This window comes from Cupressus sempervirens, chromosome 5 (assembly GCF_028749045.1).
Source record: "Cupressus sempervirens isolate cs-2001-9-10 chromosome 5, ASM2874904v1, whole genome shotgun sequence".
Classification (NCBI taxonomy): Eukaryota; Viridiplantae; Streptophyta; class Pinopsida; order Cupressales; family Cupressaceae; genus Cupressus; species Cupressus sempervirens.
The window spans coordinates 40,559,931-40,587,239 of NC_143122.1; the positions used below are offsets into that span (position 1 = coordinate 40,559,931).

General features: G+C 36.7%; 1 protein-coding gene across 2 annotated transcripts in view; it reads left to right on the plus strand.

Annotated features, from left to right (window-relative positions):
* Window positions 1-527: 527 nt before the first annotated feature.
* QS (quinolinate synthase) overlaps window positions 528-27,309 on the plus strand; it is a 49,558-nt gene continuing 22,776 nt past the window's right edge. The window contains exons 1-6 of one of the 2 annotated variants that reach the window (XM_089828527.1): window positions 528-1,152; window positions 1,333-1,646; window positions 2,514-3,788; window positions 4,411-4,695; window positions 4,805-5,023; window positions 5,243-5,422. In XM_089828527.1, coding sequence (XP_089684653.1) covers window positions 3,018-3,788; window positions 4,411-4,695; window positions 4,805-5,023; window positions 5,243-5,422 — 1,455 coding nt within the window. In that variant the 5' untranslated portion in view covers window positions 528-1,152; window positions 1,333-1,646; window positions 2,514-3,017. Of the gene's footprint in view, window positions 1,153-1,332; window positions 3,789-4,410; window positions 4,696-4,804; window positions 5,024-5,242; window positions 5,423-27,309 lie in introns of both variants that reach the window. The other variant, XM_089828526.1, reaches the window with a different exon arrangement.

Sequence of the window (27,309 nt, forward strand, 5' to 3'; positions counted from 1 at the left end):
CTAGGACAATGTCTAGAAAAGCAACAAAGAACTGAACAAGTACTTGCAAATGTAGCTTACAAGACAATTTTAATGAATTGGAAATTCTGTAAAATATAACAACGACAAAACTGTTCGTTAATATCAATGAGTGCAACAGGCTCCATCTAGTGCACTCTTCAAAATGATGAAAATTATATGCTCGAATCTTTGTTCTTTTCAATATGAATTGTATCATCTTGTGAATGTTAGGCCAATTTGTTTACATATTGTCCAATTGGAGACAATCTTTCATGTGTCATTTGAACTTCTATTTGTAATGGAAAAAAGGTGCGAGTCAATACAACATTGCAATGGAATTTCTAAAGGCATTTGATAATAAAACACATGTTTAATGGGTTCCGATGAAGTCCTTCATGCTAAGCTGCCTCCTTCATGTTAAGCTGCCTAATGGCCTTCAACCTTCAATGATTGATGCAAGAGCTCTAGTATATAAAACAAAGAGATATTGAAATGTTCATAAACCATGGACACCCAAGGATAGGATAATAGATAACTCCAAGTTTGTGGTCATTGAAAATGAATTGAGAGTGTTCAGTGGATGTGGTCCATGGCGGAAAGCTCGCGGAAGTTGAATTTGGCGTAGTCGAAGTAACAATACCAATAGAACAAAATCCAAGTCTATGAAGTCATTGTATATGTCATACAATCAATCGCCAGAAAGCTCTGAGAGCCTGGGACCTTGGGAAAAACAATTCTCTTTTAACGAGCGGAAGATACCTGATCAAGAGAAATAACATTAAAGAACGAACAAACAATCATGATTACGAGATAAAATATGATTTCTTAAATTTGTGGTGAAATAAAAAAATTTGATTAATTGACTGTATTTAGCAGGTCCACAGAGGAGTTCGTGGAGGGAGTCAATTGTTGTTGAGTGTAAAGAACGATTTGAAGAAAAAGCAAACGAAGACCTACTTTCTTCTGCGGATGAAGTCATTGTATATGTCATAGCTTGTGGTCACGCCCGAGTTAAAATAATTGTCTGTTGTATACTATTTTCTGTATTTAAATTCATTTCGTGCTGAGCAATTGCAAAGCTTAGGGGTTTAGAACAATTTCGCAGATAATCTGGCGGGACAAATTTGCAACGTTTTCGCCTTTTCCTACAAGGTGAGCATCTTCTCTCTGTACACAGATTTCGGCGTTTCAGCGGTTTAATTTCAAGAAAAATTAGTAGTTCTCTTTCTCGGTTACAGATGAAATATTGCTACAGAATTCTCTGTTAGTTTTCACACATATTAAGGGAAAATTTCTTTAATTTCTGTCTATTTGTTTGAATTTGTGATTTAGATTCTTAACTCTGGTGACGAGAGGGTACGAAAGTTCAGGTTCACAGAGGAGTTCGTGGAGGGAGTCAATTTTTGTTGAGTGTAAAGAACGATTTGAAGAAAAAGCAGACGAAGACCTAATTTCTTCTGCGGATGAAGTCATTGTATATGTCACAGCTTGTGGTCACGCCCGAGTTAAAATAATTGTCTGTTGTATACTATTTTCTGTATTTAAATTCATTTCGTGCTGAGCAATTGCAAAGCTTAGGGGTTTAGAACAATTTCGCAGATAATCTGGCGGGAAAAATTTGCAACGTTTTCGCCTTTTCCTACGAGGTGAGCATCTTCTCTCTGTACACAGATTTCGGCGTTTCAGCGGTTTTATTTTCAAGAAAAATTAGGAGTTCTCTTTCTCGGTTACAGATGAAATATTGCTACAGAATTCTCTGTTAGTTTTCACACATATCAAGGGAAAATTTCTTTAATTTCTGTCTATTTGTATGAATTTGTGATTTAGATTCTTAACTCTGGTGACGAGAGGGTACGAAAGTTCAGGTTCTTTATCAGTTATGCAATTAATTTTCTCGTCTTTTTAAAATGTCTTTACAGTCGTATTTGTTAGAAGATACAGGATGACTACCTTTCTCTGCCTTATGGAAGATCCCAGGTGTCTGAAATACCTCCAAAATAAAAGATAATAAGAGATATTTAAAAAAAATTATAAGATATTTTCAGAATATATTATTTTGTTACTTATATTTATCCATGTTAATAAATATAATACAATTGTTTATTTGAAAGGTGAGGAAGAAGTGTAGATACAGTTTTTGAGGCACTTGCATTCAGTTTGTGCTTAATATTTTTTTATGTTTTAAATACATAACCAATGAGTTTTAAAATAAATGTTTGGAGGCACTTACATTCAAATGATTTTTATTAATTTTAATTATATATTTAACGAGTTTTATAAGTACCTTTTTAATAATATTTTGTTTTATCTACAAATATTTTAAATGGTTTTATGTTTCTTAATTTCATTTTTTAAAGTATTGGGAAGATTTCCAAGCTTTTCCTCGAGACGAGCAGTTGACAACTGTGAGGAAGTATTGGTTAACGGGTTGACAATTGAAATTCCTTTTGGACATAGTACTCTCAGATGTTAATTGTGGCCTTGTTATTAATCTATTTTGTTTTTATTTGCAGAAAAACAATTCTAAGTAAACGGATTTACAGCTGTTTCTAAGACTATTCAGCTAAGAGAATAGGCTCTTTTGTTTATTGTTAATGCCGATCAAGCGTCATCAATGATGTATAGTAGTTGAATCGATAAGTGATTCTTGAATGCATCTGGACTTTACATCTAACCACAAAGGGAATCCTGAGTCAAATTGAGTTGGACAACCCAAGACTTATAAATAGCCATCTTTATCTGAGAGCATTTCATGTATTTTCTGTGAAGGTTTAAAGTCGTTTCTGGGTGTTCTTGATGGTAATGCTGGAGATCAATAGATTATATCGTTGCAAAATATTGCATACGAACATATTGGTTGGGGCAAATATTTCCAATTTTGTAGAGGTTACAGATAGTTACGGAACATATTCCCCGACTCAGTTGATAAACCTAAGCGTGGCGGAGGATATTCAACTGCACAAATTAGTTTGGGTAAATATTACCCATTTTAGTGAATAGACCTTGAAATTGAAGCTATGGAACACACTTCTGTGCTAAATCATGTTGTTGGTGGTTCAAAGATGCTTAATGTCAAAACCCCATGTCGCACTCTCTCCTTGACTACTTTTCCTTCGAGACAACACTTAAAACCCGCCCACAAACTTTTCATTGTTCGAAAAAAATCTTATACATCATTTGCCTGTAACTTGGATAGCAAAAAGTGCCCCCAACACCAATCAGCAGTCTGTTCTGCCCTTGCAGAACGCTTAAACCAAGCTCATGAAGTCAATGTTCATGAAGATATGCCTACAAGGCTTAATAGGATTTTAGAAGAATTCAAAGCACTGGAGGATCCCCGTGAAAGGGTCATGAGGCTTCTTGACTATTCTTCATCGCTTCCACCTCTGCCTGAATGTGAGCGAGTTTCTTCGAACAGAGTGATGGGATGTACCGCCCAGGTTTGGCTCACAGCCGAGCTTGGTAGCAATGGAAGGATGTATTTTGGCGCAGACAGCGATTCTGAGATCACCAAAGGCTTTTGTTCATGTTTGATTAGTTCCTTGAATGGCGCTTTGCCTGAAGAGGTGTTAAAAATCAAGACCGAGGATCTATCGAGTATAAATATTGGCGTTGCTGGGGGAGCCAATTCCAGGGCCAATACTTGGCACAATCTACTAATCAGCATGCAAAAGAGGATTCGAACTATATTGGCGAAGAATGCAGGGAAGCCTCCGGTTGAGCCTTTTCCTTCTCTTTTGATAACTTCTGAAGATATTACTGCACAAGGAAGTTTTGCAGAAGCCCAGGTGATGAACTGTTCCTCCGTTTTGTTTTTAGTAGTAGAAAATGTTAAATTTTCAGGTTCTTCGGCTTCTTAGTTTTATTGTTGTATACTTTTTTTTTTTAGTTTAATCTTTATTCATGTACCACTGCACTCTGATTTGAAAATGGTGTTATCATCTTGTCTGCATCCTTGAACCTGTGTTCCGGCATGTCTCCTTGTAACTACAAGCTTGAGAAGTGGGGTCTCTTCAAACCTCTAATAATTTAATAAGCCCTTTAGAAGTTGAACCACTCATGGTATCAGTTGCTTATTTTAGAGATTGGAATGTGATCCTTCCCGATAAAAGCAGAATAGGATGTTCTCAGCAGTCACTCCCTGCTGCATGCTTTTGTTATGCTGTTGAACTCCTTTCAAATGCTTCTGAGATAGAGGAAGATGTGCATTTCTATTCTGGATTCAGGAAGATTCTGTTTTATCCTACATCCATTCCCCACTTTAAGCACTGTCTACATGCATTTCTGCAGCTTATCCTGATGTATGCCTTTTATCTTTCAAGATGACAGGATCAAATGTTTATATTACTGCAATCATCTATTGTCTATTTGTTCCTAGATTGTTTATATTCCTGTATTTAATGTTTGTAGGCAAAATATTTGTCACCCGATGAATCAAAGGTTTTAGAACTTGTTACTGTCCTCAAGGGAAAAACAATTGGAGTTGTGGCACATTTTTACATGGATCCAGAGGTCCAGGGTGTTCTTGTAGCTGCCAAACAGCAGTGGCCACACATATATATTTCAGATTCACTGGTAATGGCGGATTGTGCAGTGACAATGGCGGAAGCTGGTTGTAAAACGATTGCAGTCCTTGGAGTTGATTTTATGTCAGAGAATGTGCGTGCAATTCTGGATCGAGCTGGCTTTGGAAAGGTCATTGGCATTTCATTCTACATAGAAATGAACTTTGAATGTATGTTGGAAAACCTTCTTGATTTTCCTGCAAACTTTAAGACTGATGATAGGCTTTTTTATATGGTAGGTTGGGGTATATAGGATGGCCAGTGAACAAATCAGTTGTTCATTGGCGGATGCTGCAGCAAGTCCCAATTATCTACAGTTTCTGGAAGCAGCCTCAAGATCTTCACCATCTCTACATGTAATCTACATCAACACTTCTCTGCAAACAAAAGCTCAATCTCATGAACTTGTGCCTACAATAACATGTACATCCTCAAATGTGGTTCAAACAGTATTGCAGGTAACTGCCTTTGAAACCATTAGATGTCCAAAGCCCCCTTGGTTTCAAAAATTATGGTTGTCGATTTGGAACTCTTTCGTTTAGGCATTGATCAGTTCCTAATTTGGTCATTCGTGATAACTGTTTAATTTTTTAAGACTTGGTTACCTGTTTTTAGGCACTATTTCTTGTTGAACTGTTTCTTAGGTATTAGCACTGAATATTTTACCAAATATGCAGGCTTTTTCTGAGATACCAGATTTGACGGTCTGGTACGGGCCAGATTCATATATGGGTGCAAATCTTGCAGAACTGTTTCGGCAAATGTCGAACATGACAGATGAAGAGATTGCTGAGATACATCCTATGCATGACAGAAGTTCCATCGGATCCCTACTACACCGCCTACACTACTTTCATGTGAGCATACAAATACATCTCTCTTGGTACTCTCTTAATTTCCTTGATAACGCTTCTAGATGAGGTATTTGGGTTCCATCATTGATCTTTGGGATTCTATTATTTTTCCTATTAGCTGTTCTACATTTACTTTGTATACCACACTCAGCACAAAACAAGCAATTATATTCTGCCCATCTATAGATGATGGAACATGACAAAGTGGTTGTAAATCAAAGCTAGTGTAGACCAGGAAAAGGAGGGTTCCCCATAACTACGATGTTGTATAAAGAAAAACAGAAGTGGTAGACTTGATCCTCTGTAATATGTGATCATGGAAAAGTAGCTAGCTGGATGGTTGCAACATAATATTGATCATTCCCCAGTAGAGTCAGAGTCATTTGTCATGCTACCACTTTGAAGAACTTGAACAAGACAGAGATGATAAATATGGTTAGGAGAATGGCATGGGCAAATGGAGTTGGTGATGCTATCCATGTATGTTGTATGCTCCTTTTCTCATGCCTTTATTGTTGAACCAATCATGGACCTTGTATGGTTACTCTGGGACCCGCCTCCCACCTCTGAGACACATTTCCAGTAACGGAGACGTCTCTGGAAACTGCCAGCTGCACAAGGTTCTTTTGGCTGTCGCCTCCACCATATCTGAAGCCTCCCAAATAGAAATTGATGTCTCCTGCCAGAAAACTTTGGGCAAAACGTGTGAAAAGGCGAAAAAAGTATACGAATAAATAAAATAAGGCTGCATAATGGTTCAGACTGATGTTTTGGATGATACAAAAATCAATGCAAAGTTATAGTGATTGGATCTGTTATAATTTTAAAATTTCAAGCTTGGGAAAATGTCTAAGCTTAACTTTTTTTTTTTCTCTTGAAGTTATTTCTATAGATATATTTATTAAGTTCTATTAACTCCAATTCTTGGGCTTCTAGACACAGAAGATCTGTAGGTCATACCAAGCACTGCCAATCTTTTTAATTTATTCCTTAGAAAGGGGATACAAGTAGTAAAAACTTCTTATATGTATCTTTTTACAAGATTAGAAGGGTTTCCATTTTAAAAAGTACTATATGCATTTTTGGATGACATCTAAGGAATCACATAGGATATACTAATAGTAGTTGTAAAATTTGGGTAATATTTCAATTCAAAAATCTTATATTTTCACTGTCACATAATATCATGAACTTGGACTGCACTTGTAACTTTTAGTAGAATTTAACATTCATAAAAAATAACGGAAAATGCTTTTGAAAGGTATCACTGTTTGAGGATTCTTTTTCAGAAACTTTAACGAAAGATGAACAAGTTGGTGGAAAATAGCTCATGAAAAATACCCTGGGCTTTTCCCCAAATTCATGGAAAATGCTCCAATTAGGCTATTCTTAAGGGTTGTTTGTGAACCATGAAGTGAAAACTGATGTAGAAAATGATACAGGAATCTTTAGAAGCGGGAGCATTTTTGAAATTTGGAATATGCTATGAATGGATTTCTTATGTCTTTTTGGAATGGACTTTGATCTTCAACACAACTATAATCTATCTGGTGCCTGTATTGAGATTGAGTAATTGGACATAAACCTTCACTTGTTTCCTTATTTCAGATTTTAGTATAGAAGTTGAGTTTGACTATGGTGTAACAAATAATTGTTTCCTTAAACAGAATTTAATCTAATTCAACAAGAGTTTTTATTGTTGGACAAGATTTGCATAGTTTATCTGGAGTCATATTTTCCATTGGAAACTGGGAAATGCTTGGGAATACAAATCTCTTGAATGATGTTTGCTTGCATCTTTTAGCCCTTTCAAAATAAGAGAATTTGAATGCATTCCCACCTAAGGAGTTAATGGATACCTAATAATTATGGTGCTTAGCTCCTGGATTAGATTGTGTTGAGATTTTTACCATCAACGTTTCGAATCACATTGTTGTACATCTCTTGCTCTCTCATCCTGATGATGGATCACGTAGTGTGATTCGAAACGTTGATGGTAAAAATCTCAACACAATCTAATCCAGAAGCTAAGCACCATAACTATCATGGATTGTGGAAATCTGATCTCCTTAATGGATACCTAATAAGTTATATTATGTGAATTTTTATGTATGCCTTTACAAATTATGGCTACAAAGTGTTGCTATTTGTCATGAATTCATGAAAGAAGATGTGGTTATTCAGTACATATCTGATATCGCAAGTCATAGATGAAAATGGCTTTTAGAAAAATGCATTGTGGCAGAATGCATTTTGAACATGGAATGTTATAAGATCCTAGTTGATGGGGTCACTCAGTGTGATTGTTAGAATTCCTATGATCTGGTGAATTTCTTCAGAAATTGGCATGGGTTCGATATAATTTTAGTATATAGATCAGGGCAGAACCTTAGACTGCCATACATTTCCTTGATGAGAGATCAAATCATTTATTGTAAACAGTCTTTCTTTTATTTTATTTATTTGTTAAACTTAATATGCACATGTTAAGAACACTTGTACGGCCATCACAAACCTACCACGGATATCTTTAATGTATTGCCACCATTGCATTGGAATTTATTATCTCTACCATATGCTTTTGACCAACTCCACCATATCCATCCTGCTTTCTGTGATGTCATGGCATGAAAACTGATCTTTCCATTGAAGAGGATAATCATAAAACCTAAGACTACTTATTTTCTAGAGAGAGATTTATGGACACAGTAGACTATGTAGTAGACCCATAGTTTGAGTTTATAACAGCAAACAAGCAAACAATGCCCTCTCCAATCAACAAGGTGACATAGCTAGCATATAACAAGAGATCTACTGTAAAATATGGTCTGGATAAACCAGATTGTCATGGTGCTGAAAGCACTTAATTTAAGAAAGATTTGAACTGTAAACTTTTAAAGTATATGAAATTCTTGTTTTAGAAATCAGTGCATCTTTCACTAATTTGCCTTTGTACAAATAGTTTGCCAAAATTTTGTATCAAGTTGTGTTTCTATAGTATATGGTGCAGTTTCTGTATCAATATAGCTTGAAAATGTGAGAAAAAGGTATAATTTTTGATGGAATTGGTTCTAAGCTTGTTGGAACTTGTGTCTCGGCCAGGCAAATTATTCTTCCTTTCCTTGAGGTCCAGTGTCTTCAGAAACAACTTTATTGTATGGACATAAAATAATGCAAGATGGAAGAGTAGACAATTTGGGTTAGGAGATACATGCTGATGCTATATTTCTAACTTCAATATGCAAATTTGTATTGGGTTTTCTCAGTCATTTGCTAACTAAAATGCTAATTTGTAATTTTTTTTACTGTAGATTGAATCTTTCTTGGAGGCTTTGCAAAGAGTTCAAAATTTAAAATTGTCAAGCATCCTGGTTGAGGATGTAAAGAAGATAAAGTGGGAAGCAAAGTAATCTAGATCAATTTTGACAAAAGCTCATTTGTAGAACACAATGCATTGTGAATTGTGATAAAAGCCATATTGGCAGTGTTTAGGGGAGTGAATGATGGTTGAATTGGGATATGGGTGAGACCACAAATAGTGTCAAGATTAACTCAATTCTGTGTCTGTAACGTTGACTAAAAGTCAGTGCAATAGGAGTTGCTTTCGAAAGGTATATACCATTTTTGCCAATGTATTCTCTGGTGACATTTTTACTGGTTCTAGTTTTAAATCCCATTTGGTCTGTTTTGATCATATATAGGCATCGATGTTAATTTTTTCTTTCTTTTAATTTTTACAGCTTTACCTTTTATAGTAGGGCTTTCACAAGATTTTTTGTTTGCCTTTGAGGTCTTGTGATTGATATCCATGTTTTGGTGGGTTTTGCATTATCAAATTCTAAGTATTAGAAGGATTTATGACAACAAATGCACATAAGCTAATGTGATCTTGCTAATTGACCATGCACTTCCACAGGGATGTTTTGGAGTTCTACAGCAGATGGCATCAGTTTGGGGATGTAAGCCCCTTTTGTAAAGCTCAATATAATGCTTATTGAGCAAAATAGTGTTATGGACTAATTTGTGTCCTCAACTTTACTCAGCTAAGTAATATTTAGCCTTTGAGTAACATATACAGTAAAACAGTAAACACCATGAAGAAGATGCCATCTATGTAGTTGTAGTGTTGACTAGTATTTCTGATTGTTTTGTGTTGGTCTGCTGACTTTTTCTTTCTTTTCTGTTCGTGATTTCATCTTCTCCGTCTTTGTGGACTTGTTTTATATGATTGACAACAGTTTGAGGCTTTCCATGTTATCTAGAAGCCTGTTGTAAGGGTTTGGGCCCTTTCAAAATCCCAATTTTGCCATTAATACGAAAGAACATATCTTGTAATGTACTTCACATAGTTTGCAAGTTCCTCTCTGATTTATACAGGATCTTGTTCAATTTTTTGAAATTACAGAGGGTTTAATACTTTCCGATCAGAGGCTGAACAAAGCTCTATGGATGATCAAAATTATTTATCTACTAGTCTGAAATTGTGGATTCAGTTGGGAATTTGTTACTAAAGATCTCAATTCAAGCATAATCTCTTGAATCTTTCAAGGAACAACTGCTCTTTGAAAAGTAGATGGTACTTTTCCCTACCTTATCCTTCTTATTCGCCTCTAAGGCATTAATATGAATTTTGAATTTTTCTGTCTTCAGTGCAAACTGACGGTAGCTCACGTGGGGATGGTTTTTGATTGTGTGAAATGGGAAAATCACATTTTCCCAAACTTGAAATTTTCTTTCGTCTCAAATGATTTTTTATGCTAACTAAGATCACCATGTTGGCATGATGATGATGAGTAACAGGATTGGATGAGAGATTTGGTTGAATCACCATTCATATGTTGTCGTTGCTGGCAACTAGATGATCTTCATGTCATAGATCAGTTATAGTGGTAAGGATTGATCAGATAACTAAATTGGTTGAGTATGAAGTGTATCGGTAAAAACAAACAATTTCAGTAAATTGGATGTGTGTTAAATTGTCTGATGAACTATGATGAATAGCTTACAGGTTATGACTATCAAAGATGTTTGTGAAATAATATTTTCCGGGTATTCACAAGAAGTCAAGATTTGATAATGTTTACAGGTCACTTTGTGAAGAACAATTAACCGACAGTGTTTACTTGTATAGATTCGGTAAACCGGTAAGAATTGTGATGCTGGTTGAAAAGTCAAAGACGTTAAGTATGTTTGGGCTGACGTGGAGGCATAGATTTCGAGACTATAGTGCTCACTCATGAATTTCAAATTGCTTTCGAAGCCGACTAAGGGGAACACATTTAGAGTTACTTGACTGACTTAAGAATAGTATAGATATGATTGGAAGATCAATGTGTTAGGGTTGTTGATGCAATATCAGTTATTGTGGTTACAAATAAGTGTGTTAGAGGCAATCTAGAGGAGAGCAGTAAGAGCATAAAGGATCTGTCATGCATTGAGTGTAAAATTCAGATCAGCCATACTTGTTGATTTTAACAGGTTGACAAGTGAAATCTTCTTACAAGGTCACTCTTAACCAGGTGTGTAGGATCGTAACATGTCTAAAGAAGAAATCCTCTAGCTAGGTGACTTGTAGAAGGAGTTTCAAATAGTTCCTAACAGATCTTATTGTGAAGCTTCTAACAAGGCTTAACACTCTTAACTAGGTGAAACCCTAATCAAGTGGATGTAAAATACTCTTAATAGGTCAATTTATGACCGCATTAGTGAAGATTTGTGGGTATTAATTCCCACTATGGTTTTTCACTCTAATCAAGGTTTTCCAAGTGAAAAATACTCAAGTGTCTGATGTGTGGATGTTTAATTTACTTTGCTGCTCTATTGTTACTTGCTTTGCATATTATTTACTACGAAAGGTTTTGGTAAAAGTATTTGAAGTTATGATTACACTGATTCACCTCCCCTCTCAATGTCTCCTAATATTAATAATTTGTATCAGAGGAAGGTTCCCTCGAGGAAGCCTAACAACTTTGGGGAGGATCCCTGGAGGAGACATGGATTTTGCAAGATATGTGAGGAGTCTTGAGGAAAAACTTGCAAAGGCAAATCATGCAATACATTGTAGGGAGAAGAGGAAGAATTACATGATTGATTGGAAGCCTATATCAATAGTGAATCCGAAGGTGCTGAAGCCCTAGAAGCCTTGTATTAAGAGAAAGGACTACTGCAAAAAGACAAGAAGAACATCCAAACAGAATTGGAAGCATTAGCTATCAAGATGGGTCAAGAAATGGAAGTAAGAAAAGTTGTAGATGAAGCCAAGCAAATGGCTTGATGAAGCCCTGCAAGCAAAGGTGGATGAACTCTTGAAATCCAAACAAGAGGTTGGTACGTTACTTGAACATCTTCATGAAACTAATGAGGAAATGAAGGAACTAAGAAGTGAACTCAACATTGTTATGATGAGTTGAAAGTTTGGGCAAAGAGAGTGAAAGATTGCAAAATGAACTGGATGCTGCAAACAAATTATTGAAGAAATTCAATGAAAGTTTCGCAAAGTTGGATGTGCAACCTAGGAATCAAAGGATGCATGGTGAGTCATGGTCTTGGGTATATTGGTTATTAAGTTGGAGAATCATTTGGATCCAATAAGCCTAAACAAGATGATAGGTCTCTACACAAGGTGATCAAGAATAGTTTTGGTAAGAGAGTCTACAAATTTGTTCGTTTCAATTGTCATAAGGTAGGACATACTGCAAATATGTGCTAGAATAGACCTAGTACTCCTATATGCTCAATCTTCCATGAGTTAGGTCATACTGCTAGGGTTTGTAGAAATAGGTCAAATGTATTCAATGGTAATGACTATAATTGGAACAAGTTTGTCATTAGGCTAATGAATGCAAGACAATATCGAACAATCAAAGGCCATTTGTGAACCGTGTGAGTCCTTCAAAATGAGAATAGGTGGGATGTTACTTGCTCACATTGCCACAACTATGGTCATATGACAATTAATTGTAGACCGAGGACAAATAAAGGGAATGCTGGACATTGGAGATCGACCAGGACTACATGCTTTCATTATCACAAAATTGGGCATATTGCAAAGTTCTATCGGGCAAAGAACAATGAAAAACAATCGGTACACCAAGAAAATGAGAAGAAGGAAACAAGACTACTACAGTTGAAGAGACCTAAAATCAGGTGAACAAGATATGGGTCAAGAAGGATGAAAATAAGTCAGGAGGATATGCATCTCCTCTGCGCGCAGAGAATTTGTTTGCTAACTGAGCTATATATGAACCCCCTAAATACATGTGCAATAAGCTATACTTGCATAATTAGATGCATGATGATGTGTTGTATCATGATAAGAAACTTGGTTGCATAACACTATGTTCTTGCGTATTGGGAATGAGAATCTTTCAGTTATGCTGGGATTGGTTATCCCAACCAATGAAGCATTTATTGCTTATGAGTGACAACTTTGTAAAAGGTGTTTTGACTTCATTTGTCACTTATGTGCTCAAAGAGTTTGTTGAGAAGAGTCATAAGTGTTTTCTAGAGATGTTGCAGAGATCTAAGTTATTGGGCATAAGGTTCTAGTGGTGATCTAGTGCGAGTTGGTGTGTCGTGTTCAAGTGTGTTGATGCGAGTTTTGTATCACTTACATAACATATTAGGACTTGAATATTCAATATGGGATATCAAACATGCAACTCCTTTCTTGAAAAGTTATTACTCATGAAGACATAAGCAATAGCTCCAATGTTCCTTACACCGTTGGATACTCGCTCAATTTTATCGATGTGATTTGCTGTTAATCACGTAGGCGGCCTTACGCTATTCATTCAAGGATGACTTGGACTTTGGTGGAATGAAGGCGATGGTGACTCAATTTGTGAAATGTGCGGAGGCAAATCATGTTGATGGTGGTGATGATAGAGGGTGTGTCTGCCGATGATGATGTTGATGGAAAGCGGTGGTGGTGGGAGGTGAATGGATAAGTTCTATCACTTAACTTACTTCCCTAACTTCCTTCTCTAAGCTTCGACTACCTAGCTACTCACTAATCTACTCCTACTCCTATGAATGGAAGGTTAGCAAATGGACGGGGATCAAACCTAATGAGAGCTGACCAACGGCCTCACTTCCACAGGTGCAATGATTCAAAGGAATAATAAACTAGTTTACCACACAAAGCTTCGCAACCAGCCGCTAGGATGCTAGTGGCCTAGTATTGATCCCTATCAAACATTTACCAATGCTACCATACAACTTATCCATCTACTTTACTCTTACTTGAACAACTTGAAATGAAACCAACTTTAACAACTTGAAAGGAAATCTAACTAAGTGGGAGTAGAAAACATGCAATAATACCCAATGTTCTTAATCAACATGCAAATCACAACAATGAAAAAAAGAGCAATTTTGGTATTATCTTCGCAACAATTTCTCCAACCACTTTACAAATGAGAGCAAATGGCCTTTTATAGGGGCCAGAAATACAACGGACGGTGGAGATCAAAACAAGATCAACGATCCAGATTGGATCCTCAAAACCCTAATTAGGGTTGCCACCCCATCGACCAATGAGAAGCTGCCACCTCATCAATGGACCAATGAAAAAAGTGCAAAAAGTGGCAACCAATGAGAAGGCACCAAAATGGTGGCCAATCAGAAATAGACACTTGTCCTATTCTAGAAGAAAGGGAAATTGCCACTTGGGCTTACATCAAATGATTTTCTAATATAAATCTTCCCTTTTCTTTCATCTTCTTAGCTAAGGCAATGAACTTAGCTAGCCTTTCGTTAACTTCTTCCATAGGAGGACAAGGTGTGTGCTTCACCCTGAGTTTCGTTGACTTCGCCACGCCACTTGCTACTTGTATCCTTTCGTGATTCTTCTCATATTCTTTCTCAAATCCAATAAAAGCATTGAGAGAGAAAAAGGTGCCCAAATGCTTCTTCTTGATAGCAACCTTCCCTAACTCATCCAACCTCGATCCAAAATCTGTTTCATTGACATCCTCTTCTCTGATATCCTCAAAATCAAGTGCCACCTCAACGTTGCTCATCATGGTTGAAATGGAAGTGTCAACGCTTGGGTTGTGATGTGCAGCTACCTTTTGTATATCCTTTTATGGTACCGCCATTGGTATTGGTTATTCGCCTCATTTTTTGAGAAGGGTGTTTTGGGCATCATATCATCTTTGTCTTTCTCAGTGTTTGCCCGGTTGGGATTCTTACTTGCACTAACATCCTCCATGCTCATCGCCTTATTACGGGATGGTAGAGTGGTGGACCAGAAGGCAAGAAGAACCAAGAGGAGCAATCCTTAGACTAGAACGAAAGAAGGATGTTAGCTTAAGGACCCCTTGCAACTCTAGATGATTTGAAATTACCTCTACCTATAGCCAAGGGGGATTGTCCTTCCTTTAGTCTCTCCTTCATCCATATCACGTCCACTGTAGCGATATTGGTGTCGGTTATTCTCTTCATTTTCGAGAAGAAGGGAGTTTTGGGCATCATATCCTCTTTGTCTTTCTTAGTGTTTGCCCACCTGGGATTCTTACTTGCACTAACATCCTCCATGCTCGTCGCCCTATTACAGGATGGTAGAGTGGTGGACCAAAAGGCAAGAAGAACCAAGGGGAGCAATCCTTAGACTAGAACGAAAGAAGGATGTCAGCTCAAGGACCCCTTGCAACTCTAGATGATGAAAATTCACCTTAACCAATAATCTTACAGTGACTTTTCGGAACCTAGGATATGACTTCAAGAATTTCAAATCCCTTGCAAATCAGAAATTTATCATGCAAATTCACCTCCAAATAAAATTACCCAACCTTGGGCAAAAATCGCAGCCTCTTGAAAAAATTAGAATTTTATCTTCCACAAATTTCGCCCTCCACAAAATTTGGCTCCCACAAATTTCGGCTCACACAAATTTTGCCCTCCACAAATTTTGGCCCCCACAAATTTTGGCTCCCACAAATTCCGCCCTCCACAAAATTCGCCAAGCAAGAATAGTGCAGATCTGCTCTTGCAAAATCATCAACACCTTGAGAAGGAGAAGTGAGAAGTGAGGAAGAAATGGGAGAGAGGCCTCCTCTTATACCCAACTTTCTTATTCCCCCCAAGCTGGCCAACATGGACCCTGAAAGAAAAATAATAATTAATGCAAAATTATGGCCCACAATTAAATACTTAACCAAAATTAATTTTGCCATGATGAAAATTAACTTTCTAAATTGCCAATTAGTTCTAAATTGCAAAAAAGAAATTAAATAATGCCTTGAGGGTGTTAAATATTTCCATTTAATGGGGGTTTAGTAATTAATATGTCATTAAATTTGGATTTTGGCTAAGCAAAAGCCATTTTTTCAATATTAAATTACCAATTTCATTAAAGGCAAAAAGTTTTCAAGGCAACTTTAATCTATTAAAACCAATTTTTTTGCAATTTCTCTCCAAATCGATTTAGCTAAGCAATTTTAGCTTTTTAACACAAATAAAATTATTTCTCTAGAGCCTAAAATCAATTTTGCAATTTTATTTCACCATCACAAAAATTAATCCTTTTCACCAAAAATAATCAAGATTTTCCAAAAGACCAGATTTAACAAAATTTTCATTTTTTGAAAATTATCCAAATTTATACAATTATATCCAAATTTTCAAAAGAAAATGTCTAAGTGCAAAATTTACAATTTTATCCTGCCAAGTGTTGCTCTTTTAAAATTTGTTCGGCCTAAGGATGAAATTGGTGGCTCTGGAAAATCAAGTTGAAACCGGGTGAAATAAATCTAACCCTCTCCCCCCACTGGCCTTGAAGGTGTCCAAGACGTGAAACCTTCAAATTTGAAACCTCTGGACCGAAAATTGTTAAGGCAATCGAAAAAAAAGGGGGTCCCCAAAATTTTGGGGCGATGGTGTGAAAACCTCACAACAAAGTGTTTGAGGAAAAAACCTAGTTTCACAATTGCAAAGGTATTTATTAGACCATTCACTTGTTGATACTGTAATCATGACCATTCCAATACTGATCGACATCATAGAGAGACCTGTTGATGTCAGTTTTGTACCACTACATAACATATAGCAATTGAATACTTGATATGGAATATCAAACACTCAACCCTCTTTTGAAAAGTAAATACTCATGAAGAACATGAGAAAAACTCCAAGGTTCCTTACACCTGTGGATACTAACTCAGTTATATTAATGGGATTCGTTGGTTAATCACGTAGGCGGCTTACGTTGTTCTTTCAAGGATGTCAGACTTTTGTTGTGATGGTGATGAAATTTAGCGTTGCAATGTATATGAGTGCCAAATGATGTTGATGGTAATGATGGAGGGTACATGTACCAATGACTTATACCTTTGATAATCCATCTAATTTTTAAAGTTTTTCCAAGAATGAAATCCAACTACTGAACTACTTGCTGCTTTACTTCTGCTCCTATGAATGGAAAGATTAGCAAATGGACGGGGATCAAATCTAATGAAAGCTTACCAACGGCTCTACCTCCATAGATGCAATGATTCAAGGGGAAAAAGACTAGATTACCACGCAAGGCTTCCTAACAAGCCACTACGATGCTAGTGGCCTAGTTATAGATCTCTATCAAACATCCACTAATATCACCATGCAACTATCCATCTATTCTTACTCTTACTTAACAACTTTTTTGAAATAAAATCTACTTTAACAACTTCAATGAAATTTAACTCTAGAAGTAGAAACCATGCAATAACACTAAGTGTTCTTAGTCACCATGCAAGACACAACAATGATAAAGAAGCAATTTTGGTAATATCTAAGCAACAATTTTTTTCAACTCTTTACAAATGAGAGCAAATGGCCTTATATAGAGGCCAAAGTTGCAACCAACGATAGAGATTAAGAGGCAAAATCAACGATCTAGATCAAATCCCAGAAACCCTAATTAGGGTTGCCATCCCATTGGCCAATGAGAAGATGCCACCTCATCAATAGACCAATGAAAAAAGGGAAAAATGGAAACCAATGAGAAGACACCAAAATGGTAGCCAATCAGAATTAGACACCTATCCTACCTAAGAAGAAAGGAGAATTGGCCACTTGGGCTTACATCAAATGATCCTCTAATATAATTCTACCTTTTTATTTCATCTTCTTAGCCAAGGCAATGAACTTGGCTAGCTTGTCGTGGGAGGGCAAGGCGTGTGCTTCATCTTGAGCTCAGCTGAATTCATCATGTTGCTCGCCGCTTGCAGTGTCTTCTCATGATCCTTCTCATATTCTTTCACATATTCGATAAAGGCACTGAGGGAGGCAAGGGTGCCCAAATGCTTCTTCTTGATGACAACCTTCCCCAACTCATCCAACCTTGATCCAAACTTTGTCTCATTGACGCCCTCCTCTTTGATATCTTCAAAATCAAGTGCAACCCCAACATTGCCCAACATGGTTGAAATGGAAGTGTCAACGCCTGGGCTATGCTGTGCATTCTCATTCCGTATCTCTTCAAATATCCTCAATCTGATGTTCAAGGCAACATACCAAGACTCCACCGTACTCATTCCTTTTTCATCCACCAACTTGGTTCTCCCCAAATATCTCTCCGGTAGCCCAATAAATGCCCGTAGCCTGCGAATGGCTAAATCCTTGATTGGAAGGAAATCCTTCCACTCCCCTTCAAATTTTCTGAATTTGTCTCTAATAGCCACCAATGACTTGAATGTTGAGATAAAGGAAGGCAAGAAATTTCGCCCATCTTGAATTATATCATTAATTCAATCTTTGATTTTGTGCAGCTGAGCCGATATCTCTTCTATGTTGCTCCCACTGTCTTGCGGAAGGGCTGCCTGATGCAATTGTTGGATAGGCTGGCAATCTCTCCAATACTTGTTTTTGGCCTCCAATTTTATAATTCTCTCATTTGCCTTCCTCAACCTTACTCTAATTGAAACCATGCCTTCCTGGATCTCCTTGCATTCCATGTCATCCGTGACTCTTCCCAAGTTATGCTCTACTATCTCATACTCCTGAGCTACAATCTCATCCATTGCCTTGCTAACCTTTGGTATAGCAATTTGAACTTTTCGATGACCATCATCATCGCTTCTGATTACCTTTTCCACCATTTTTGCAAATTGTTTCTATTTCTCACCATCTTCCTTTTCCACTAACCTTTGAATATCTTCAACTGTTCGGACAATCATCACCTTGCCTCTTGGCATAAGCATTTGCCTTAACCATAGTGGTACAGTGCATCTCCCCAAATTTGGATTCAGTTCGACTAGCAAAGCATCACCAACAGCCTCAAGTGCTTCGCTTATTTCCTCAATATCAATTGGCCTATCCTCTTCTGCACTAGTGATTGTCATACCATCTCCGTGTTGGTTCTCCAAGAGAGGAGAGTATTCGGTATTGACATTGTAACCACTAGATTCCAAATTAGAGCTCACCTCTACCGAGACCCTTTGCCCACTTGCATTAACATCTCGGCTCCTAGCCTCAATTATGCTCTCCTTTGATGATGCCACATTCTGTCTCTTTGTTGGAGGCCCCTGATGTTCTTTACTTTTCTCAAACTCCAAATTTCTCTTGTTGCTCTTAACTACTCTTTGTTGCTGGCTACTGCCTCCACCTTTCTTTCCGATTGACTTTGCTGGACCTTCTTTCTCTGGTTTCATCTTCTCATAAGGCGTACCTTTCAACTTTGTAATTGCCTTAACTTCTCAGTGTACCATGACTCAGTATGTAGATCAATTGTCCTTGAGGATCTTGATGATCATCCCAATACACTGGACCCATTTTTGTTCCATCCATTGTATCATAATCTTCTTTTAGCACATTTTCATCATCTTCCAGTTGATTGGGAACATCAAGGCCTCTCCATCTGATTGCCCTCATCATGCCCACTGACAATCTTGAGAAAGCTAGCTTTCTCACATGAAAGTCATCCTGTGCATTGGCCCAAAAGTCCTCTATAGTAGGAATTTGTTTGAATGTGTTTTCGTGAGATGCCTTGATAAGACCATGATTGAATCCTTGCCTTGCTCTATACCATCCTAGATGATACCTCTCTAACTCCTCTGTAGTTGCAAAGGCGACAGGATTGGGGCAATTATCATTACCTATTCCCAATGAGAAGGTAATCCCTGTCTCGCCTCTAAGTATCATCATCTTGTCATAATGCTCAAGTTGCCTAGCTAACTCCATCAAAACTATCTTGTCGGGTGGGTACCTTGGAAGTCTCTTGGGAGAAACTATACTTCCTGCCACTCTAATATATGTGAATTGTGGAAATTGGATGAACCAACTCCCATACTTCTTAACTTTTGCTTTCGCTTCTAATGAGCCTCTTATCAGGTGTCCCTTGTAATATCCTTATTGTCTTCATGGCAAAGGCGTCATAAAACATCTTATAGTCTTTGGTGTTGTGCAAATGAAGCTGTAGATAGCACTCATGCACCAAACATTGCCCCGACCCATTGCTAATCATTGCTAAAGCCTTAAGTTCAGGATTTTCATATAGTCTCGCAGTTAGATAGAAAAGATAGGATCCTATGTAGAATTTTTTTGATTTTGCATTGTCCTAAGTTGCAACTCTTAATTTTCACTTATAATTCTAGCCCAATCAAATTTTCTCTTTCCATTTTCAATTGCATCAATAAAATAGTACATCCAGTTTTCGAATTGCATACTTTGAGCCACGTCCATTATTCGGCTAAGAAGCACAATAAGGTTGCCATACTTTGATTTGAAATCTGACTTGGTGAGCTTTGATGACTTGGTAACTCCCTTCTCGCCTTCGTGTAACCATTTCTACTTTAGATGAATGAAGTAGGCATCTTGATTATCTTGAAATAACTTGGCTGCCTAATCCATCATTACCACTGTCATGCCTTTATATTGGGGAATATTAAATACTTCTTCGACCAATTGTCCGCTAATGTTAGCCAACACTTTCTTCTCTTCATAAAAAATGATGGACTTGGTAACAATATCAAACCGGGATGCACACTCCGTTACCAATTTCAGACAAGGCAAGGTAGGAGGGAAAGCTGCCGCGTGTACAATTCCACTCTTGTAGATTTTCTTCGCCATGGGGGATTGTCCTTCCTTCAATCTATCCTTCAACTATACTATGTTCACCATGTTGATATTGGTATCACTTGTTCACTTCACTTTCGAGAAGGTGGTCTTAGGCATCATGTCTTCTTTGTCTTTTTTGGTATTCGTTTCTTTTGGGTTCTTGCTTGCACTAACATCTACCATCCTAAACAATTATTTCTACCCCTTCATTCTAAATGGTATGGACTACACTTATCAATCTCCAAACTTCTTTCTATCGATGAAATCTAGCTTATTTCTGCCACTCCAAATCCTATCTCTACACTTATCAATCTCCAAACTTCCATCATAGGCGTGGGACTACCACTTATTTCTGCCACTTCGTTACTTTAGGATGGACTACACTTATATCTCCCAACTTCAATCCTAGGGTGGTCTAGCTTATTTCCGCCTCTCCAAATGTCCTATCATGAAATCTACACTTATATCTTCCAACTTCAGCCTATCAATGGAAATGATGAAGTGTTGGATGAAAAGTGCAAGCAAAAGATAAGAGAAATGAACCAAGCAAGAACAAGGAATAAAAGCTGCCTATAAAACCAATCTTCACCTCTAAAAATGAATAAGAATCTTACCTTAAATCTGCCTTCTACCAATAATTGAGCCTCTTCAAATTTAGATCTGATCTCAAAAATTTCAATCCTCCCTCAAAATGTGATGCCCTAGCTAATGAATTGCTTGCAAAAATCTGCTCCTTCAAATTTCAACCTTCTTGCCAAAATCGCCCAACTTGAAGGAAAATCTCTGGCCTAGGGCAGAATTGTCTGCTTCAAATCACCTTTCTTCTCCACCAAACAAAATCGCCATAGCTGGAGGAAAAATTTGCTTCCCTAGGAGGAAAAATCAGACCCCAAAAATGGCCCAATCTTGCACAAAAATCAGACCTTCTCTACCAAAATCGCCTTAGGGTAGAAATTGCCCAACTTGAAGGAAGAAATCGCTGCCAAAAATGGAAAATCAGACCTTCGAAAATTGCTGCCGAGGACAAATTCACTCCTTTGGAAGAAAATCGCTCAACTAAGCAAGAGGAGGTGGGAATGAATCAGGGAATAAGAGGAGGGAAGCCCCTTCTTATTTCCTCTTGTTGATCTCCAGAGTGGGCTGACTTGCTTGGAGGGAAACAAAATTTAAGTTAAACCCCCAAACATGGCCTAGATTTAAATGAAATGCGAAAATAACTAAACCCCATAGCAAAATTGCCTCATTTAATTGCCAGTTTGATCCAGAATTGCAAAATAGAAATAAGGTAAGCCTACGAGATGTCAAAATCTTCATTTAACAACATTTTGGCAATTAAAATATCATTAAAATCGAATCTAGCAAGCCAAAATCAATTTTCAATTCCAAATTACCAATTTCCTTTAACATTTCTATAATCCTCTAGGCAAAATTTCAACCAAATTAATGAGATTTTGCAATTTAATCCAATTTCAATTTTGCAAAACAATTCCAAATTTTTAACAACATAAATCCTTTTCTTGGCACTTCAAATTCAAACTCTAAATCCAATTTCACTATCAAAATTTCTTTTCATTGAAAAATTTCAAGATTTCCAAAGCAACTAAGTCCACAAGTTCATTTTGAAAATGCTCAAGCTTATACAATTGTATCAAATATTCAAAAGTCCATCTAAGTCCAAAATTTGCGATTTTATCCTGCTAGATATTATTTTTACCATCGAAATTTTTTTGTTTTGAATTTTGTTTGGCCTAAGGATAAAATTACGTGTTCTGGAAAATCAAGTTTTGCACCGGGTGAAACAAACCAAATCCCCTCCTGGCTTGAAGGCGTCCAAGGTGTAAAATTACCAATTTAAAAAAAACCTCTGGACAACTCCAAATTTTGCTAAGGCAACCGAAAAATTCCCAAAATCCACGAAAATTGCCCGAAAAGGGGGTCCCCAAAAATTTTGGGGCGATGGTGTGAAAACCTCACAACAAGACCTCGACCTGAGTTTAAGAAACAACCCTATAAATCTATTAAGGTTAACTCATTGGGTGCGCTATTGTCTGTACCTCAAAGAGTTATGCATATTGAGGGTATTAGAGCTTATATCCACTATAAGATTGAAGATCTAGGAGCTACTACCATCTTTGATTAGCACAAGGACTTGAGTGATGAAAATTTAGTTCTGAAGGACGAGTTTAAAGTTTTAGAGAATAAGGGTTTGAGGGGTTTGACTCAAACTGTCAGGTTTTCGAGAGAATTTGAGGAAGAACATGTTAGATATGTGTTGAGTCATGTGCATGATCAGTATTTGTGGCTAGATAGACCATACAACATTATAAAAGAAGCAATTCATGCAATAACTAGTTATTGTGCTTCCACTGGAATTTGTTAGCGAAAATTGCTTGATAGGATGAGGTTATATGACTAACCAAGTCCAAGTGGGACAAGAGGGCTATGACTATAAATGATATCACAGACCCAATGGCAAGATTTGCATCTATGATTACTGCATACAAAGTTTTCCAATCAAGTTGGATGAATAGCCTATCGACTAATGCTATTCTGATTGCTTACAAGATGGTCAATGAAAATATTGACTTTTGACCAATGTGAAGCTTTAAGGGAACATTTGTGCATGAACATGGAAAAGATAAAGAGAAACAAAAGGAAACCTTTTAAATATGGACAAGCTTTAATAGGATTGTTTTTCTACTATCAAGATTTCTTTCCAGGCATTGGCAATGCCACATGGATGGTAGGTACACTGACATTAGTCCAAATCAAGAGTTGCATTAGATGCTAGGTAATACTTTTACCAGTATAGTTTGGGAATACTTCAAAGACTTCTATTAGATGATGCACCAAAGGGAAAGAATTCCATCTACTATGGAGGAAATATATAAGGACTAAATATGTTTTATGGTTGATATAGATTCATGCCAAATGCAGGCAGTAGAAGCCATAACCTCTTCGTTATGCCAATGGGTTATGATGTTGAAGATGACGTTTTGATAGCCAATGTATATGATTTTCTTTCTAAACCAAAAGATCCCAGTTTGGAAAGGGTTGGTGCTTAACAAAGAAGGATAAAGAAGTACATAAAATGCTCAACAAATCGATAATTGAGAAAAAGATAAAAAAGGAAGTTGAATAGTTTTTTGTAAAGCGTGGATTTACGAAGGAGCAAATTGCTTAAGCTAGAGAAAAACATGCTGCTAAGGAAGCTAATACCTCTGATACTGCTAGAGTTGAAGAGGTAGAAGTTGTCTCTTCTCCGAGGAAAGCCATTACCAGGAGACAAAATGGGAATGAATCATTGTGAAAATAAAAGGAGACTCCACCAGTAAAGCTTTACACAAGGACAATAGGAAAAGATGCTAAGGTTGATAAGTCTGAGTCTACAAAGAAGAGAAAGGAAGCTGAATTTGCAAAGGCTATAACAAGAAGGAAGCAAGTTAAAGCTCAAAGGGAAAAGGCTCTTGAATCCGATAAGAAAGAAGGATCAACAAGAAATGAGAGCTAGTGGCAAGCAGTCCAAAGTAGTTGGAGCACCAACTATGAAGACAATTCAATTTGAAATGAGCAAGTATAACCTTGTAGAAAAGATTGTTAGTCAAGTTGAAAAAATGGGTATTCTAGCAAATGTGGAAAGACATTATGATTCTTATAAGGAAGATGAAAATAAAGCTTAGAAGATGCTGTTATTTTTAGCATGAATAAGCTTAGTAAAATATTAATTGAATTGCAATGACAGATTCCAAATTCATTAAATGATAAGTTAGAGGCTAGGTGGAAATCTACAATTTGGCAAGACAAAAAGCTAATTGAGTATGTCTTAGTGCAACTCTAATTGGATTTAGCAGCAAAGGAGATAAAGGAAATACATGGTGAAACAAGACAACTTTTCAAAACTAAGAAAAGATTGGCTAGATTACTCGATGATGATTCCAAATTAGTTGAGGAGGAAACTGAGAAAATATTGAGGAAATTTCTGAAATTAGATGGAAGGAAAGAGGAACAAGTAGTCCAAGCTATGGAGGATGTACTAGACAGAGAAGTACACTATATTATTGAAGATGAACTGGAGTTATTGGAGCCACAATTTCCAAATGTAACACATGTTGATTTTGGATGGGATGTTGGTGGTGTATAGGTAACAATTGATTATGTTGACACCCAACTAGCTATAAAGGAACCAATGGAAGTTCCTGACATGGTAGTTATAGATCAATTAATGGAAGAATTAGATGCCATTGTCGACACTACTACTGGGGAACAGGTACAAGAAGTTGAGACTCGAGCTATCAGTGATGAGGAACACAAGGAAGAATAAGCAAAATTGAAAAGTGTGCAAATAGAGGCAGTATAGAAGAATCCTGTAGAAGCTAAGAAGGAAACAAGTGATATTGGTAAGAACAAGAAGAAATTATTGAGACATTGTCTCCATTAAAGACAACTACTGCTGAAGGAGATAATAACCTATTGGTTATAAAATGACCTATTTCCTTAAAGCACTACGAGCCCTTAGGAAATGATGAACATTGCTATGGCAATAAAGTCAAAGGCAAAAAGAGATCAAAAGACGGAAGAAGAACAACTTATCAAATCTTCAAGGGACATTTTATCTAGTTTATTGCTAGAGGTGACTTGTGATGAGAAGGCTATATTGATTGAACAATGAGGCTAGTAGGTAACTGCAATAAGAGAACAAATGCAAAGCTTAGAGGATGCAACTATTGAAAGTGTTGAGAGAGACTGAGAATAAACAATTAGATAGATTAGGTTAGAATATAATAATGGATCAAGGAGTATAAATAGTAAATGTCAATAATCTGAAAGAAGAGTTGAGAGGAGGTAAGATACTTTAGTTTTTGACCATGTGGGTTTTGTAAAGGACATTGATAGGAAAAGGTTTGAAGCTCAACAACATCTTAAATTGCTAATAGAAAATTTTGACCCTATCAATCAATTAGTTATAAGTTCTGTAGTGTTAGTTAATGTGGTAAAACATAAGCTCAAAACTTTCAACAATGAGAAGGATAAAAGGACCAATAATATGATTGACTTGCAAAGTCAATTAATTCCAAAATCAGACATTTTGCAAAAGAGAATTAGGGATGGTGAGGTAGTGTTAGCCCTACCGTATATGAGCACCATGGATGTGTTGGAAGAACTAGCATATCAATTGTGTTGTCAGAATGTGGTGATTGATAATTTGAGAAAAGCATGGGAATTTGACTTACGGGTTTTGAAGATGAATTTTGATGAAGTATTCAAGAGGCTTTAAGCCTAGTGCTAATACATTTTTGACAAGTCTTGTACACCATTTTAATTGTTGTTAAAGGGAGAGTAGTATAGGAAAGGGTTTTTTTGTATTTATACTGGGTAGTACAACTAAGGGGAGTACTATTTACAATTCGATAAATGTTGTTATCTAAAGATGGAATAAGGGGAGTTACATTTTTGGTTAGAAACTCAATTGTCAGTTTTGGTTGTTGGACACTTAGTCGAATTTTCTCTAAGTATTGCCATTGATGCCAAAGGGGGAGATTGTTGGCATGTTGATGATGACCAACAGGATTGGATGAGAGATTTGGTTGGATCATCATTCATTTGTTGTAATTAATGGCAAACACATGATCTACATGTCATAGATCAGTTATATTGGTGATTGGATTGATCCAATAGTTGAATTTTCTCTAAGTATTGCCATTGATGCCAACGGGGGAGATTGTTGGCATGTTGATGATGAGCAACAGGATTGGATGAGAGATTTGGTTGGATCATCATTTATTTGTTGTAATTAATGGCAAACACATGATCTACATGTCATAGATTAGTTATATTGGTGATTGGATTGATCCAATAGTTGAATTGGTTAAGTCTGAAGTGTATCAGGTAAAGACAGATAGTTTCAATAAATTGAATGTGTAATAAATAGTATGATGGATTATGATGAATTGCTTACAGGTTATGACTATTCAAGATGTTAGTGAAATGATATTTACTGGGTATTCATAGGAAGTCAAGATTTGACAAGGTTTATAGGTCACTATGTGAAGAATAATTAACCGATAATGTTTACTCGTATAGATGCGGTAAATTGGTAAGGACTGTGATGTTGGTTGAAAGGTCAAATAGGTTATGTATGTTTGGGTTGACATGGAGGCATACAAATCAAGATTATAGTGCTTGCTCATGAATTTCAAATTAATCTTGAAGCTGACTAAGGATAACATGTTTGAGGTTACAACACTAACTTAAGAACAATATAAATATGATTGGAATATCAATGTGTGAGAGTTGTTGATGCAATTTCAGTTATTGTAGTTACAAATAAGTGTGTCAGAAGCAATCTAGAGAAGAGCAGTGATCAAGAGCATTAAGAATGTGTCATGCATTGAGTGCAAAATTTAGATCAGCCATACTTGTTGATTTTAATAGGTTAGCGACAAAAATCCTCTAACAAGGTCACTCTTAACTAGGTATGCACATGATTCTAATAGGTCTGAAGAAGAAATCCTCTAACCAAGCGGCTCTTAGGAGTTCTAATTCCTTTAACATGGTAGATCTTAATAGATCTTATTGTAAAGCTTCCAACAAGGCTTAATACTCTTGATTGGGTGGAACCCTAATAGGGTAGATGTAATGCTCCTAACAGGGCAATTTATTACTCCAGTAGTAAAGATTTGTTGGTACTAATTCCCACTGTGAATTTTCTCTCTGAGCAAGGGTTTCCAAGTGAAAAATACTTGTGTCAAGTGTTTGATGTGTGGATGTTTAATTTACTTTGTTGCTACATTGCTACTTGCTTTGCATGTTATTTATTGTGGAAGATTTGGTGAAAGTATCTAAAGTTATGATTT